Source organism: Lissotriton vulgaris, chromosome 6 (assembly GCF_964263255.1).
Source record: "Lissotriton vulgaris chromosome 6, aLisVul1.2, whole genome shotgun sequence".
NCBI classification, from domain to species: Eukaryota; Metazoa; Chordata; class Amphibia; order Caudata; family Salamandridae; genus Lissotriton; species Lissotriton vulgaris.
The window spans coordinates 1,827,017,559-1,827,035,708 of NC_141694.1; the positions used below are offsets into that span (position 1 = coordinate 1,827,017,559).

The 18,150-nt window shown below is 42.9% G+C and overlaps 1 protein-coding gene across 1 annotated transcript in view; it reads right to left on the reverse strand.

Moving 5' to 3' along the window:
- The window catches only part of LOC147709570 (uncharacterized), a 38,268-nt gene extending 20,923 nt beyond the window's left edge, over positions 1 to 17,345 (reverse strand). The window contains 1 exon segment of the mRNA XM_086926048.1: positions 16,655 to 17,345. Within this exon segment, the coding sequence (XP_086782174.1) occupies positions 16,655 to 17,345 (691 nt within the window).
- Positions 17,346 to 18,150: the final 805 nt, after the last annotated feature.

Sequence of the window (18,150 nt, forward strand, 5' to 3'; positions counted from 1 at the left end):
TATAGTTAGTTGGACTCACTATAACTTGCGCAACTGCAATGCACTGCTGATGATGTCACATATTACATCACTCATGACATGGTCAGTGACATCACTCATGACATCACTGATGACACCATCCAGTGAATGTGTGTCTTTCTGAAAAATAAATATGTTTTATATATGTATTTGTAAAGGACGATGGAAGAATAAATGGTTAAATAAGAGTGTAAATGGATGTTTTTTTTAAAAAGAATTGATTGGTTAACTGCCTTATTAAGTGTATCTTAGTGAATACATATATTAGCGAGTAACTTTTAAATATTGTAATATATCTATCAGTGTTTCACTTTGTGTATAAGTGGCTGCATGGGTTGGTGACTGACTCACTGTTTGTATGTGTTTTGAAGACAGCATATGTGCAGGACTGTATGGGTGGATGAGTGTGTATATGTGTGTGTTAGTGAGTGAATGACTGTCTCACTAGTGTCTTTATCAGTAACAAGATATGTTTTAATCTAGTATATGTGAGTATTGATGTATATAAGTGAGTATATGAGAGAGTGAGAGATTGTAAGAGTTCCTGTTTAAATAAGTATGTGTTTCTATAAGTGATTGTTTAAGTGAGTATGTATGTGTAAGTTTCCTTAGAAGTAAGGTGGTAGTTTGTGTATAGTTCAATATGCAAATAAATGGATGTTCAATAGTGTAGCAGGGTTTCGGTTCTCCCACAGAACTGTGCACAGAGATCTAGAACCTGGGTGAGTTAGGGTGACCCAAAACTCACCTTAGTATCAGAAATCCCCTTACCAAGCTAGCTACAGTGTCTCATTGGTACTAATAACTTCCCAATTACTTAGACAACCCAGAACATGAACTTAGGGTACCTCAGGTATCGTGGAACACATGAACACTCTTTCGTTATATAATCATTACAAACCAAAACGGGGAGTCAAAGAACACACGTGCAAGTTTGAAATGTTTATTTTTCAATGCAAGGTTCTCAAACGCAGTATCTTATATAATATCAACATACATATTATAAAAATCAGAGTTATCAGCATAGTCACTAGTACATAATAAGCGAACGGTGATAGCATATTATAATGCAAAATCAATAGAAATTCTGTATCACCTATATTTTGCGCACCCTATTTAGCATACTATATTATATCTAAGAAGGTCTCATTTGGGTTTTTAGCAGGGCGGGCCCATACCTCTAATGGTCAGTAGGAGCAGATCACATCAACAGCTACCAGCTCTCTGCATGCGAAGCATTAAGTGTGTTGATTCATTCCCTGTAACTCTATCTTAAACCCGCGTAGAGCCCAATGTTGGCAGCAACATTATTTGTGTTATGTCTAATGTGTTGCGAGGATCAGGCCTTCAGCAACCTTGTGTTAGGTTATTCTTAGAGGGTGCAGTTCTCAGTGTGCAGACAGTTGTACCAAGTGTACCAAGCACAACTGATATCAGAGCAATAACATATTATTCTCAAATAAATCTTTCGTCTAGGTTGAAAGCTACAATAACAATTAGGTGTCGTGTGCAAACTGAAGCCGAAGGAAAATATGATGTTTAAACATTTAATAAACTCATGCTAACTTAACACAATATATAGAAACGCAGTAACCATATGACACCCCCCCCAATGATCCGAGGACGGTCAAAAAAGGAAAAAAAAAACAAGCCAATACTATAAGAAAGGCAAAACATGAAAGCAGAGTTCAACAATATTGAGCCACGCTAAATGTATGTAAATGTATATAAGAATTAATAATACAAAATATGTATGAATGCCTATAGTGGCCACAAAAAATTTAAAAAAACTTGAACTTGAGGCCATTTATAAAATCATAGGCCCAGAACATATAAAAGTCGAATGTTCATAACATAAAAGGCACCATTCAGATTTACTAAAAAGTCACGTGCCATAATATTGAAAGTCTCCAAAGCCACTCATGGGTGGATAGAATATGCAAAATAGGTAGCCACAGCTTCCAACATGAAATCACTGTCATCATCCGAAAACAGTTCAGCCATCCAATTTAGCAATGGGAAAGAACATACGTGCTCCTCCAGCACCGAATCCTCTAGCAACATCAGAGGACAACTCAGTGGGTTCTCGAGAACGCTATGTGCCAGAAAGTCATGCGCCGCTGCGGATATGTCCCACTGACCCATTAGTCCATGCATCGCTGCCACGGCCATAACCCTTTCGCCAGAACAAACCAACTCGTGAGCAACTACGGGGCTCATCAGCTGATCAAAATCGACGTCAGGAGAAGTCGTCAAGCAGAGACACAAATCAATGGCCCAGTTGAAATCACAGCTCAGGCAATGAAACACAGGCTGGACACATGTGAAATAGGAAATTCGAAACGATAATCCAAAAGCCGTGCTTAAAGTCGCAAGCGGCAAGGTTCCATAGTACTCAAGCATCCGGTTGCGAAACAGTGTTAGAAGGGGCTGAACGGCTCCTAGCGCAGGATGGGCATCCATGTTTTATAAAGCAAAATATCACCAAAACGCCTGCAGACAAAGCCAGCAAAACAGGGAATCCGCCAAACAAACTTGCGAATATAGAATGAAAGAACGCAGGGATAATACCAAATACTTTTTCAAACGTAGTCACGAGACCACTGCTAACCAATTTAAAAAAATGTGCGAGCCCAGACGTGGAGGAGGCATTAAAGATCTGATGAACCAGCTCGCAGAAATGAAACGGCAAGTCAGAATTTAAAAGTGCCTGCACCTCTGTGCGAGTGTTAGCTATGTGAAGGACATAAGTTTCACGGGCCGAGCTCAGGGCCACTTCTTTTTGAGACAAAAGAGCTCTTATTCGGCTCAAACCGCTGAACTCCGCTCTCAAGGTTGGGATTCGCGGCCAAATGGAAACATCTGAATTCCCATGCGTGGGTGGATATAACACGTTCTTGCAACACACCACACGTTCTGATACAGTAACCACATAGGCGATACCGACCATTAACCCACAACACACTTCGTTATTCAAAAGTAAATAACTACCGTTAGACAATAAAGTGAATGTGGGAACTATTGCAGGAACCGGTGTGCCTTTCAAGACACATGCTAAATTAGGTCGGTCCTGATTACAAGAACCATGCAACTGGATGTGCCTGCATATCAGTGAACGGTCAGGCGACTGTGTGCATTCTTCACCATTCAGATTCACTTCCATTCCATCCTTTAGACATCTGTATGTGTATGGTAAAGACCATGTCTCATGTAGGAAAGCACTGCCTAGTGGTTCATATCGCCCTATAGCAATATATTGCATACAATTTGTAAATTTATACAGAGCAAATGGTAAAGTAATAATACCATGGATAAGCCATGTAGCAGCAGCTGCCTCAGCAACAGAAAAGGGCAAAGATTCTAATTTTTCAATGTGTAACATAGAAAATGATGCATCTCGCATGGAAAGCATGCGCTGCTTGTCAGTCAAATTAAATGGGGCACATAGTGATGAGACGTTCATGTAACTCCAAGGCACTCGACCAGCTTTCAGAGTCTGTAGTGTCCAAGCAAACTGCATAACAGAACGCAATTGATTTTGACCATGATATAATACGGACACTTCATCATGCACAATGTCAACAACAGAAGAAACAATATTGTTCAACGTGTAAATTCGGGAAGAAAGCATGTTAATACTGTTATCGACAACTCCAAGTACTTTTTCTAAATTTGCTTGGTCAATTGCCCTTAGGCGCTTAGCAGCCTCAATTTGAGAAACTTTCCAAATTTCATTGTAAACTGCATAAATCCACCGTTTAGATCTACCCTTAATCGGGCCTTTTATGAAATCATTTAAATCCACATTTTCAGTCAACTGAGACAGATGTAGTTTAACTGCAGCTAACGTGGAATGTTGTAACCAATTCTGACACAGTTTCCCCACAGAGTAAGTGGTGACACTATAATCAGTTTCAAAACGTGGATCTGGTCTAACTAGTGTGAACCCTTCAGCCAACCCCAGAAAGCGACGTTGGCAAGAATCAGCACTTCTTTGCCACAACAGCCAACCCTTTGGATCCAAACTGGATACATTAAAGGACGAATTGTGTATTAGAGACTGTATCTCATGAATAGACAAATCAGAAAAATTACCCCAACCTGAATATTCTTCCAATTCGGGGATAATTGGTGTATTTAATTTCTTGGAAGTAGCCAATCCAAAGCATGTTGTTTGGGAAATAGTAGAATTTAGTTACAACATGTGATTCGGGATGAGACATGCACGGAGCAAAGCCTCAGTGCCTTGTTCCTGCCAATCTTTGGTACCCCAAACCGATTTAAGGTCAATTATTCCCTTCCAGAACTCGTAGCCATCTACAGCTAATCTGTCTAGAAAGGACTTCGAATACAGCAATTTTGTATCCGTAAGTCTAACTTTGGACATGGACTTTTGTGTCATTTTGAAATAAAATGACTCAGGATTTGATTGATTAAAGTCTGTAAAATAAGTGTATTTTTTCAGAAATGTATTTGAGCTGCCTCCCAATGGAGCAGGGCAGTGTTCCCACTGTGTGTAATTAACAGCAACCCTCCTGGAGTTTTTCTTATGTAAAAAATGATTACCATAATGTTGAAAACAAAACAAATCACCATAATTAATAGAATCTAAATACAGATCCTCAGCATCAAAGGCAGCATAGTATTTCAAATCAGAGAATAATGCTTCTACAGCCTGAATATCCCAATCATCAGAACGTATATTTTGTTTAATCACATCCCCCATGTTTCCTCTAAGCACATTCGGAACATTAATCACTTCAGTGGGCCCATGTATTTGAAATCTAACCGCATCCCACACAATCCCATCAAGGACAGGCCAAGCAGTAATGTTGACTGTATTCAAGTTTCGTTTCAGTCTGTGTGCTGAATGTGAAGAGGAAAGAGGGGCCAATGTTCCATTAAGGTACCGAATTCCTGTTTTTTTTTAACGTAGTGACCATCGATCAGGCGGAAAAAATAAAACACAAAACCAATTGACATAAAAAGATAAAATGAAAATAGAATCAACCAAACGTATGTCCAAGAGGGAATTAAAAAATGTTTTTTAAATAAAGTGGCATATTTCGCAATAGTTGATGGTTTCTTTGAAAGTTCCGAAACAGAGTCAAAAGAGAATCTGGACTGGTCACCAAAAATGAGTTTGCAAATCAGGCATCAATAAATCAGCAGGGTAGGTGTAGTTCAGCTCATCAATGTTAGTAACAGGAATAGTATTTAATAAAGGACTGGATATGGCAGGCATCTCGAGGGACATCTCCTGTTCTGCACCAGAAGTTATTGCCAGCACAGAATGCCTCACCATGGTAGGACAGGAAACAGCCGGTGTCATGCTATGAAGAATCGGTAACCCTGTGTGTCTTGACATTGTCAATAGAAATAAATCTGTTTTCCTTACGACCTGGAAGTGGTGGTAAAATGACTGTTCTTGTGCCCTTCACTCCAAGAACTCGAACCGGTGCACGATATGAGGGACCAAACTCTTTCTTGTTATCGATCTTCTCTCGAACCAGTTCTCCAACTTGGGGTAGCCAGCCAACTACCGGGATCTGCAACGCATCTACCGATGTGGAGGGCAAATGTTCCTTTGCTAGACTGTCTCTGGTCTTTTGTAGATCCTGTAAAACATTGCAATGTTCATCTACGTCAAAGGCCGTGGCCTGGGCCTTGCAGTCTAGACCATCGAGGTCAGGGACGTACATCTTGATACCAAAGAGCATTTCGTACGGGGTCCGCCCACCCAGAGACCTTCTAGGGAGATTATTAAGCGCACGCTGCACGCCATTGAGGTGGGCTAACCAGTTTCTGCCAGTGCCTATAACTCGAGCTGTCAAAGATTGCTTTAAGTCACGGTTCATTCGTTCCACTACACTATTACCCTCGGGTCTGTACGGACTCGAAAATTTGACTTGGACCCCCAACGAAACCATAGCATCCTTATACGCCTTAGAGGCGAAAGCCGGACCCTGATCCGAATGGAAGGTACCACAGGCAAAAATCCCTATAAAGACTCGCAAATCCTTGATGACAGTTCGTGAATCAGCGCTCCGATGTGGCCATACCCACACAAAGCGTGTGCATGAATCAACTGCTACTAAGATGTACTTGTACGCAGTATCAGAAGAAAATGAACCGCAGTGATCCAAATAAACACATCCAAGCGGTTTATTCGAGATGTACAACTGTGTCTGAGGCGGACGCGCAGCAGTAAAAGGCTTAATCTGTTTGCAAATGTCACATTGAAGGAAATAATCGCGCATCTGTTTGTACAGTCCCCGCCACCAGAACCTCTGTTGTAGCGGAGTTACAGTGGCTGAGACGCCCGTATGCGCAGACGCCACACCTTCATGAGCCACTGTAATCAAAGCAGCCCTGCGATCTGAGTTGGGAACTAGACGTTCGCCAACATCAGGAATTTTCACATAAGGAACCTTATTGGGACTTAAGTGGTATGTGTACTTAGAAGGGAACCCCGCAGGATGTTTACTTCCCTTCGCGGTCGCAGCAACAGCTGCCAAGATGTCATCATCTATTTTGCTTTTGGACCTCGTGACTGCTGTAACTAAGTATTTCGATACCGCTGACTTCGCTGCTTCATCAGCAAGCGAATTACCAACAGCGTGGACCCCCACGCGATGATGGCCTAGAGTATGAATCACAAACACGAGTGGCAACTTCTCTTTAAGTTCCGCCACTCTGACCCAGATCATTTTATGTTTTATTGTGCTACCTTTGGAATCACAAAATTCATTCTGAATCCAAAAGAACAAGTTTTCATTGTAAGACTGGACACAGTAGTAGGAGTCACTTACGATCAAAGTCGTCACACTAGGATCTGCGTACTCCAATGCAAGCATCAGAGCACGAAGCTCTGCTAATTGTGCGGTGCAGTGCCCAAGCGTCTGCGTGTGCACGACACTGGACTTGAACTCATCGTTCACCATGGCACCGACCACAATGGCACATGCGGAAATGTAGGCATGTTTAGAGCCATGCGCAACCTGCGCCGAACCGTCAGTGTAAATTATGCAATGGAAATCCTCCAACGGCCGCATTGCTAAAGGAGCAGGATGTACAAATTCATACTGTAAATACTCCTGCGACCGTAAAGTGGCATCAAAAATAAACGTGACATCCTGGGATGTCAAGGATGCAGCCCACTGAATCCACCTAGGGTGCAAAGCTTTGGAGTTTGGTACACTGGCTTTCGTAACTGCCTCCAAGGCAGGACACAGGGTAACAACCAACATGCGTTTTCCTTGTGAAAGGGCACGTTCTTTAAGAATTGCCATCTGTACAGCCGTTAAAACTTTCTCCACAGTGGAAAAACGCAGTTCAGCCGAAGTGTACAAGTGTGACTTGTAAGCAATAGGTACTGTATCTCCTTCATTAAAAGTCAGGTACGAGAAACCCACCGCCCCAGGGATAATTCTTATCACCAGGTTGGTCTGGTTATCACGAGTCTGTAAGTATTCAGAAGCGAGCAAATCAGCCTGCAAAGATTGCAGAATGGCTGAATGCTCAGGCAGCCAGCATGATTTGGAAAAATATGGTTGTATCAAAGCATATAAAGGCTTGATACGCTGGGCATACTCCGGAATGTAAGTCCTCCCAAAATTAAAAAAACCCAGCAAAGATTGTAATTTTTTCAGTGTTGTCGGAGAGCGCAACTGTGCGCATTTCTCCAGGAAGTGAGGTGCCAACCCCTTTCCCTCGTTGTTAAGCTCGTAACTGAGAAACAACACTGTGTACTCTGCAATGTGCGACTTTGCAAAGTTAAACTTGTAACCCATGTCTGCGAAGTTACAAATTATGCTATTTACTCGACACAGATGCTCCCAAAGATCGTCATCTGTGAAATAAATGTCATCCACATACGAACAAGCAACTGGGTCGAAGCCCTCCAGAAGAGAGACTATGCGGGCGGAGAATACTCCAGGACTATTCTTATAGCCCATCGGGAGACGCCAAAACATTTTTTGCACACCGCCGCATGTAAAACTGGTCCATTGGGAACTTAGACCATCTAATCTATGGGCATAAAAACCATTGGAAATGTCAAGCGTGGTTTTGAACCGTTTACGCTCAAGACTATTAACTAAAGCAGAGCCATGCGTATTCTGTATTGCGCAGTTACGGCAATGCGAGTTTAAATGCCTATAATCCAAAACCAAACGATATGAGCCGTCCAGCTTGTTTACAGTAAAAAGGGGGTTATTCATCGGTGACACACATGTTTCAATTACACCTTGATATTCCAATTGTTCAAGGATAGCCGCGACTGAAGCTTTGGCTTCACGTCGTATGGGATATTGAGGTTGAGGCTGCGGCTGAGACCGTAAAGGAATCTCGTGGCTTGGAGACAATTTATCCCAGCCACACTGATTGCGGTACACAGCCGGCGCAAGCGCCAGAGCCCACTCTTCTGCAAAATGCAGCGCTTCCACTCTCGGTACAGTGTGCGCGAAACTGGGGAGGATCACCTCCTCCCCTCGCGGAGCTGCGAGAACAAAAGGTGGGGGCCAGTCAGCCTCCCAAAGCAAAATGTCATACGTAGACAAAAGATTTTCCCAAAATACCCCTTTTACAGTTCGCTGCATGTCACCTTCGATTAACAGGACAATTTCAAAAAGACGTTCAGGGGGAGCAACTTGCGTATCAGCAGTTTCAATTACAACATAAGTGTCAGTCGCTGTCACCTTCAACAGTGGACGGAGGGCCTCTCTCACTATGGTAATCTCTGCCGCGCTGTCCAGCAAGGTCAGAGCCCACGTCAGATTCGGAAGCCGCGTTCTCACTATCTGGGGCATATTGATGCGCTGTCAGGGCGGCGACTTTCTTCGTGGCAAACTGTGGTCTCTTGGGCGTAACGCCTTCCTGCTGATCTCCACCGTTACGCGGGCGGGGCTGACCACATCCTTGCTGGCCACCCTGGCCCCTGCCGCCCCCTCCACCACCGGTTGACGGGGCCGATGAGTCCTGAAAGGAATGAGGAGAGCGTTGGTCAGAAGCCTGAAACCTTTCAGGTGATTTAATCATTGCGCGATCGCGCAAATCATAAACTCGATCCGACTGCGCAGGCAACGGAGACGCAGGAGCAGAAACCTCTGTTTGTTGTTGTTGTTGCTTACCCTGATTCTGCTTTTTAGGCCAAATCTGCTTCTTGTAATTTTGTTGACCACTAGTTTCCGAAGACTGACCCTGGGGCTGCTTTTTCTCTTTATCAGAAAAAGTCTTAAGTCCCTTTGCATTGCGGCCAAACGTTTTATAAGCCGCCACAATTATCCTTGCTAACTGACGGGGTCTCTCGGCCTCGGGAATTAACGCTAAAGCGTTAGCAACCTGAAAGTTCACTGCATCCCCCTTGACATTTGCAAGGATCAGATCGCAAACTATATCAAAGGTGCCACATAGGCGCATACCCAACTCAACCGCCGACTCCGGTCCGTGTTCGTCTTGAACACGTTTAAGGACCGCACCCAGATTGGTCACAGACGGGGTGCCATAGCACCTCGAATAGACCGCTGCAAAAGTCTTACCCCAGGTCTCACAGTCGACAAGTTCAGGGGCCCAATCTTTCGGTAAACTAAGCGTAAGAATCTGGTGTTTGTCACCAGGATTCATATTAGGAAACACAGCTTCCAGCTGGCCGAATTTCTCCGCAAGCCAGGAAGGAAAATCATCCTTATTCTGGGGCTTCTTGCCCATTACGGAATTCACCATGACAGGATTGATTTTTAAACCAGCCTGCTCTGCTCGAAGCTGCGCACCCCTAGGGACTGCGTCCTGAACATTACGGCTCGTGTAATGAACAAGTGCCCTAATCACTTCAACCGCAACCTCGTGAAGACGTCGCAGGTCACCCACGTTACAAGTGGCGCAATTAGGGGGAGGAGTAAATCCAGCCAAAGCGGGCCATGGTGTGCCCGGAATGGACAAAGGACCTAACCTCGGAGCGGTTAAAGCGTGTCGTAAGGCGCCACCAAACCAAACTCCATGCTGCCAAGCATCAATAGGAACCTCCAGTGCCCTGTATGGAGCATACGCAACCGGTACAGCTGAAGCAGTGTATGAATGGAACACTCCAGTATTAGCGTTCACCGCCGGAAATGTCACCCACAAATAAAACAGTTCGTATGGGTAAGCATGTTCCGCGCTCACCACCAGAACCACAGCCAAGCCTTCCACAGGGACATTATAAGCCCGCAAGTGGTCACGCACCGCAATGCGACTATGCTGTGGGATGTCCACGGCTTGTGCCATGGTAGCACAGGAACTCGAAAAAACAAAGAATACTTTGTAGCACAACTGGGTAGTAATTCAAAGAAACCGTTTTAGATAAATTCAAGCTTGAAAAAGACCTATTTCAAAAATAGGTAGGTTGTCCCACACCACCGTTTTCCGGAAACAGGAATGAAGGGGTTAAGATTTGAATGATATACTACTCGAGTGTCATGATATAAGGCCAACAACGTATGGGCGCCATGTAGCAGGGTTTCCGTTCTCCCACAGAACTGTGCACAGAGATCTAGAACCTGGGTGAGTTAGGGTGACCCAAAACTCACCTTAGTATCAGAAATCCCCTTACCAAGCTAGCTACAGTGTATCATTGGTACTAATAACTTCCCAATTACTTAGACAATCCAGAACATGAACTTAGGGTACCTCAGGTATCGTGGAACACATGAACACTCTTTCGTTATATAATCATTACAAACCAAAACGGGGAGTCAAAGAACACACGTGCAAGTTTGAAATGTTTATTTTTCAATGCAAGTTTCTCAAACGCAGTATCTTATATAATATCAACATACATATTATAAAAATCAGAGTTATCAGCATAGTCACTAGTCCATAATAAGCGAACGTTGATAGCATATTATAATGCAAAATCAATAGAAATTCTGTATCACCTATATTTCGCGCACCCTATTTAGCATACTATATTATATCTAAGAAGGTCTCATTTGGGTTTTTAGCAGGGCGGGCCCATACCTCTAATGGTCAGTAGGAGCAGATCACATCAACAGCTACCGGCTCTCTGCATGCGAAGCATCAAGTGTGTTGATTCATTCCCTGTAACTCTATCTTAAACCCGCGTAGAGCCCAATGTTGGCAGCAACATTATTTGTGTTATGTCTAATGTGTTGCGAGGATCAGGCCTTCAGCAACCTTGTGTTAGGTTATTCTTAGAGGGTGCAGTTCTCAGTGTGCAGACAGTTGTACCAAGTGTACCAAGCACAACTGATATCAGAGCAATAACATATTATTCTCAAATAAATCACATCTTTCGTCTAGGTTGAAAGCTACAATAACAATTAGTTGTCGTGTGCAAACTGAAGCCGAAGGAAAATAGGACGTTTAAACATTTAATAAACTCATGCTAACTTAACACAATATATAGAAACGCAGTAACCATATGACAATAGTTTATTTGCATGTGTGAGTAACTTTTGGATGACTGTCGGTGTGTAACAGGATGTATAGGTGTATCACTACATATGATGAGTGAGTATATGTATGAGTGACTATATAGAACTGTTGGTGAACGAGTGGATGTGTATATAGATGATGTAATTTCTGAATTGGTTGTTGTAACTGGTATGGGCATCTCCATTTTTTTGAAAATGTTAGTTTCTATTTTTGAATATGTGTTTCAAGGGTTACATTACACTGAAAGGATATCTGTCACTTTCTCACAAGGATGGTGTCAGTGATGTCATGAGTGATGTCACTGACCATGTCATGAGTGATGTAATATGTGACGTCATCAGCTGTGCGTTGCAGGCGAGCAAGTTATAGTGAGTCCAACTAACTATAACGTGGGAATTTCAATGGTTTTATGTCAGTAAAATTTCCAGCTAACTATAACTGGTGCCAAACCTATGGTTTTTTCAGTGAATTTAATAGGTTTTTTAAATGCTAATTCCTAACTATAACTGGTGTGGAACCTATGGTTTTATCAGTGAATTTCTTAGGTTTATTAAATGCTAATTCCTAACTATAACTGGTGTGAAACCAATGGTTTATTCAGTCAATTTCAAAGGTTTTTTAATGCTAATTCCTAACTATAAGTCTCACTTTATAAGTAAGACTGTTAGCGCTCTAGTTGTTCTTTAGAACACTCTGGTACATTCTGTCATTGGGCTATAGTTGCGCTACATCTGGCTGATATTTGGGCTACATTTGTTTTTTTTGTCTCTGGTGGCCATTTTTGGGCTACATTGGGCTACATTTGGGCTCTAACATATATATAGCCCAATGTAGGCCAATCTATATTTTTTTCAAAGGTAATTTTCTTAAAAACCACTGGAGCATATATCTTGATACATAGCAAAGGCACATCGGGCTACCAGTCCCTACAATTTTGCCTTTTTTTTTTTTGTATATTGTTTTTTTTTGCCTTGGAGCGCTCCCGGTGCGCGCCCCGGTGAGCGCCCCGGAAAGCGTAGTATTATGAAGCACCCCGGGGCGCGTACCAGGAATCTTCCTGTTAGCGCCAATATCGCGAACGAAAACATGATCGTGACGTATCGCGTAGCCGCATCCGCGTGATACGCACGGCGTAAGCGCACCCGGAAGCACTCAAGCGAATACGATCACGCAACGTAAGCATCTGACGCGCTTACACGACACGCCCCGGGGAGCGCCCCGGTGCGCGCCCGGGGGAGCGTAGCATAAGCGCGTCTGGTCATGTGACCTGAAAATAACACTTTTCATTGGTTCATAACAGTTTTGGTTTCATAATGATGAAGCCCCTGGTCTTGTGACCTGAAAATAACACTTTTCATTGGTTCAGCGCAGTTTTTTTTCCAAATGATGAAAGACCCCACCTTTTTTCCTTATTCTGACTTTGTCCTTTGACTGAGGAAGACCTGTTTGAACATCTTTGAGAAATATTTTGAACTTTGAAATGGCTACAGTAGCAGCAGCAGCTGGAGCATCTGCACCACCACCACTACCACAACAACAACCAAGAGGACCACCACAAGATTACATTGGTGGTCAACAAGAGGAGGAAGAGGAGGAGGAGGAGGAGGGGAGTACAAGATGGCTGGAAGAACACAATACCCCATACCAGCCAAGACCACACATTGTATGGGAGTTTTTTTCGATCCCAGAGGGCAAGAAAAAAGTCAATGCGGCCAAGGTGACTTGCCTAATCTGTGGCACAGAACTTTCTAGGGGGAACCCTAATAAAAAATATTCATTCGGAACCAACACGATGATTAGACACATGCAGCACAAGCATCCAATCAACTATTCTGCTGCAGAGATGAGGGAACTGACCAGTAAACCTCCCCAATCTACAAGCACCACCTCAAAAAGAAAGCAACCCACTCCGTCGGGACCAGAGGCAAGTGAGACGATCCCTTCCATTCAGCCACGGTTTGTGGATTTCCGTATAACATGTATTTATTGTGGGAAGACCATCTCCTATGGTGAACTGAGCATAAAGCTCATCCTCCTTGCTGGGGACAACCACAAATGCCCCAAGAAACCCTAATTTTTCCTTGTTTTTTTTTTGCTCCAGTTGAGCCATTTTCAATTCCCTGTTTTTTCGTTTCTCCCCATGAAAAATACAAAAAAAATATAAAACTGTTCAGAAAACCCCAAAAAAGTAATAAATGTTCAAAAAAACAATAAAAAAATATAAAACAACAAAAAGAAGAAAAAAAACAGTTCTTTTTAGAACTACCTCCAATTTCTAAAAAAACCTAAATTTTTTAAAAACTATCATTCATTTTTCCCCATGGGACGCTCCCCGGTCCGCTCCCCGGTGCGCATACCGGGCGCTGCCCCGCGCAAATCAAAAAATATATATATATATATTTTGTACCGCGGGGCCCTTTTATAGCCCCCACATCAAACCTAGGGGGTCAGGGGGGGTCTACCCTGCCCCCTTATGGTCATTTCCCCCTTTTTTTTCCACCTCTTGTGTCTCTATCCTACCGAGACACAAGATGGCGGCTGGTCCGGACTGTTTCGAATGTTTACAGACACCCGAGAGCCAATCAGCTTTCCTTGCGCACCTCGCGTGTCGTGCCCGGTGCGCTCCCCGGTGCGCGTGCCGGGGCGCTGCCATTGATATATATATTTTTTTTTAACCTAAATTACTCAAAAACCACTGGAGCACATATCTTGAGACATACCAAAGGCACATCGGGCTACCAGTCCCTACAATTTTGCCAGGTTTTGTGCAAATCCATTCAGCCGTTCGGGCTAAAAGTGAGTTCGACCGCCCTATGGAAATTAACATGGGGAAAACACGTTTTGGGACCCCCTTTTATCTAGGCCCCCGCTTGACGAATCCCCCCCACATTTTCAGGGAAGGAGCGGAGCGGGCCACGAAGTTTGAGAAATTTGCGAAGATTCGTCCACCGGCGCCAAAGTTATTCCCAATAGAATGTTGCGGATTTCCTATGGAAAGTAGATCCTAACTGTAACTACCTACTGGCGACTGCCAGTAGGTAATATATATATATATATATATATATATAAATATATATATATATATATATATATATTACCTACTGGCGGTCGCCAGTAGGTAGTTACAGTTAGGATCTACTTTCCATAGGAATATAGTCAGTCAGTCAGTCAAAATACTCTTTATACGATTTTTGTTAAAATCATAAAAGGACACAATACAAATACAATTTAAAAACATCATGTGATCTCATTACAAAAATTTTTTTCTACATGTTGACTTCATTTCACCGAATTGTTACAAAAATTTACAAGTTTATTACAAATGTTAAAAATTCTCTGTTTAAAATCAAGTTTATATTAAAATAGGGCTATCTGGGGCAATCTTTTCTTCCTTGATCTAAATGCAGCAGTTAAATAACAAGCAACACTAAACATAGTGTGAGTATCTGCCAGCATTGGAGGAAAATTAAGGCTGGCCTTATTTGAGTAAAACCAGCCGCCTTCAGGACAGGAAGTAGATATTTTACCCTCTCTCTACTATAAAAACCACAGAAAAATATAAAATGGAGGGTTTCTTGTACTGAGAATTGATCACAGCCACAAGGTGGTCCGTCTTCAGGTTTTGACCACACAGGGAAATTTCCTAATGAATAATGAATTAAGTTCATCCTGAATTTTGTAAGTAAGAGTCTATGGAGTGGATTAGTCACTATTTTTAAGTATGGTTCCAAGGAGGGAGAGGTCGTTAAAACTATGTGTGCCCTTACCATGGGTTTCCTCAATTCCAACTCCTCTCTTGCCATGCAAGCCCTCTCCAAAAACGCTTGCTTAATCCATCTGACATCCACCCTTCTGATGTTAATTGGGTCGTTAAAGAGTTCCGGTCTCCCCAGCATAGATAAAGTAGATTTGATATATTTCAGCCAGGGAATTCTCATGGCATTGTCCCTTGCGATAACGTCTTTAAGAATGGCATGATTTAACGTTAGCTCGGGGTTCAACCATGTTTTGGCCCAAAAAAGAAGCGGGGCTAGTTTTAATTTATCAGTGATGTGGGGCAGGCCTATTTCCTCATGGATCGAGAAGGTGGGTGTGGAATTAGGGACAGATAAAATGTTCCTAATAATACCATTTTCCACCCTCTGTATTTTTACCATGTCTGCATAACCCCATATTGCGGACCCGTACATGGCAATGTGTACACACTTACTGTTATATATTTTAATCACCGCCTCCATTGGTTTAGCTCCTAGTCTTTTTGTAAAGGCCAACAGGGCTGATGATGAACGTGCTAAGCTAAGACTCTTTACTTTAATCTGGGGGACCCAGGACCCTCTTTGGTCAAAAAGGACCCCCAGATAAGGAAAAACTGGTACCCTAGAGAGAATCTCCCCCTTACAAATAAATGATTTTTTATGCAACGTGTTTACTTTATGACCAATGATCATAGTATGGGACTTAGAAACATTAATTTTCAAATCTAAGTTCTCCATAAAGGAGCCAAAGCGGTCCAGAAGGGTCTGTAGGCTGATGCCTGTTCGTGCAATTAGGACGGCATCGTCCGCGTATAGGAGGGCTGGTATCTGAACTCCTCCTACACGCGGTACATCAACCATTCCTGTTTCTAGGTATTTCCCCAGCCCATTTATATAGATGGTAAAGAGAAGGGGGGCCAGGATGCAGCCCTGGCGCACCCCCTTCTCGGATTTAAAACTTTCCGTGCACCTTCCGTCCCTGGTAGCTCTTATTTTGGCATTAAGATCCTGGTGTAGCCTTGCCATAAAGGCCACCAGGCATTCTTCTATGCCTAGCTCTAGGAGGAGAGTCCATAACTTACTCCTGTTCACCAGGTCGAAGGCCGAGGAGAGGTCCATAAAAGCCAAATAGACTGACCCCTCCCCGGCCACCGTGTACCTGGAAACCAGGAGGTGAAGATTGGAACATTGTTCCAGCGTCCCTCTATTTTCGCGGAAACCATATTGAATGTTTGAGAGCCCCCCATGATGTTCTAAATTTTCCCTTAATTTAACCAATAAGACTCTACCTAGGATTTTAAAAGTAGAGTCAATAAGGGAGATTGGGCGGTAGCACCCTGGGTCCTCCCGGTTTCCCTTCTTGAAGATGGGTACGATTATAGATGTTGCCCATGTTTCGGGTAGAGATCCTTCGTTTGCTACTCTGAACACTCTGGTCAATACTTTACTCCAGAGTGCTGGGCAATATTTGAAAAAGTCAGCCGGCACTCCATCAGGGCCTGGTGCCTTATTTTTTGTGGTTTCCATAATAGCTTTAAAAACCTCCTCTTCCGTAAACTCTACTGTGGCTAAGCAATGGTCCACCTCAGTAACACCTGTGGAATCAGAGAGGTTGCCTCCATAAATATTGCTAAAATGCTGTACCCATTTCTCGTCAGGAATTACACAATCTGTAATCAAATTGTCCTCCCCCGAGAAAAAGGAATGATTAATGATGTCCCAGAATTGTTTACTGTTTTTCAGGACATCTACATTAAGAAGATCATTCCAAGCGTTATTTTTAATTTCATTTTTCCTTGCCTTTGCGTTAGCTTTATGGGCCCGCCTCAAGTGTGAAATTAATTCTTTGTCTCTATCCTTAGCCTTGAGGGCCAGTTTCAGATCTCTATGAGACCTTGAACATTTGTTGTCAAACCATTTGTGAGGCTTTATGGGGTACTGTGGTTTAGGTTTTATAAGATCCCTGGAGGTTTGTGCACAGATAAAGTTAAAAGCTGTGACAACTTGATGATTCGAAGCAGTATGATCCAAACAAATTTCTATCGGTCCCTCAATTTTAGGAAGTAAGATTTCCATAAACTTTTCCTCCATGGCCATACCCCATCTGAGCCGTCTGCCCTGATCACTGGGCACCGCCATGGTGCAAACCCGGGATTGGTCCACCTGTTTGCGCCATAAGTCACTCCAGTGTATCTCAATTGACAGAGGGTTGTGATCGCTATGGGGTGAGACAGTTACTTTATAGTCTCTCGCCTTAGAAATCATGCCTGAGGAAATGAATATGTAGTCAATTATCGACCCATTAATTGGGCCTTTAAAAGTGGGAACCTTCTCATTCATTGCAGATTTATATGGTTCATACATGTTAAAATTAGCAAACAATAAATCAAGTGCCTCCCCCATTTTGGTGTGTTCAAAATGAGGGATGCCAGCTCCAATAGGAAGCTCTGCATCACGTGAATGGCACGGCAATTGACATTTGTGGCTGTTAAAATCGCCCATTAAAATTTTTTCGATAGGAGTATGTGAATTTTGACTGTATTTATTTATAAAATTCTCCAAACAATCCAAATGTTCAGATTCAGTTTGTCCTCCCCAGGCGTTATAGAAATTAATTACAAGTATAATACAACCCGGTGAGACTGTCCATTCTATTGCTAAGATATATGGAGAACCTGAATTCAACTGGTTAAAAGTCCCTATTAAATCTAGAGAGAAAAATGTAATGAGCCCCCCTTTCGCTCTCCCAGCATTACTAGAACTTGCTGGTATTATGAAGCTTAAGAAACCGTCTAGAAAAAAGGATAGTGAAGTATCCCAAGTTTCTTGAAGAGCTATAACCTTATGTTTAGAGATGTATTTTACCCATGTTGGGTCTGTTTTTTTAGCTCTTATCCCAGCAACATTCCAAGTCAGGAATGTACATGGAGGTGAAGTCACCCTC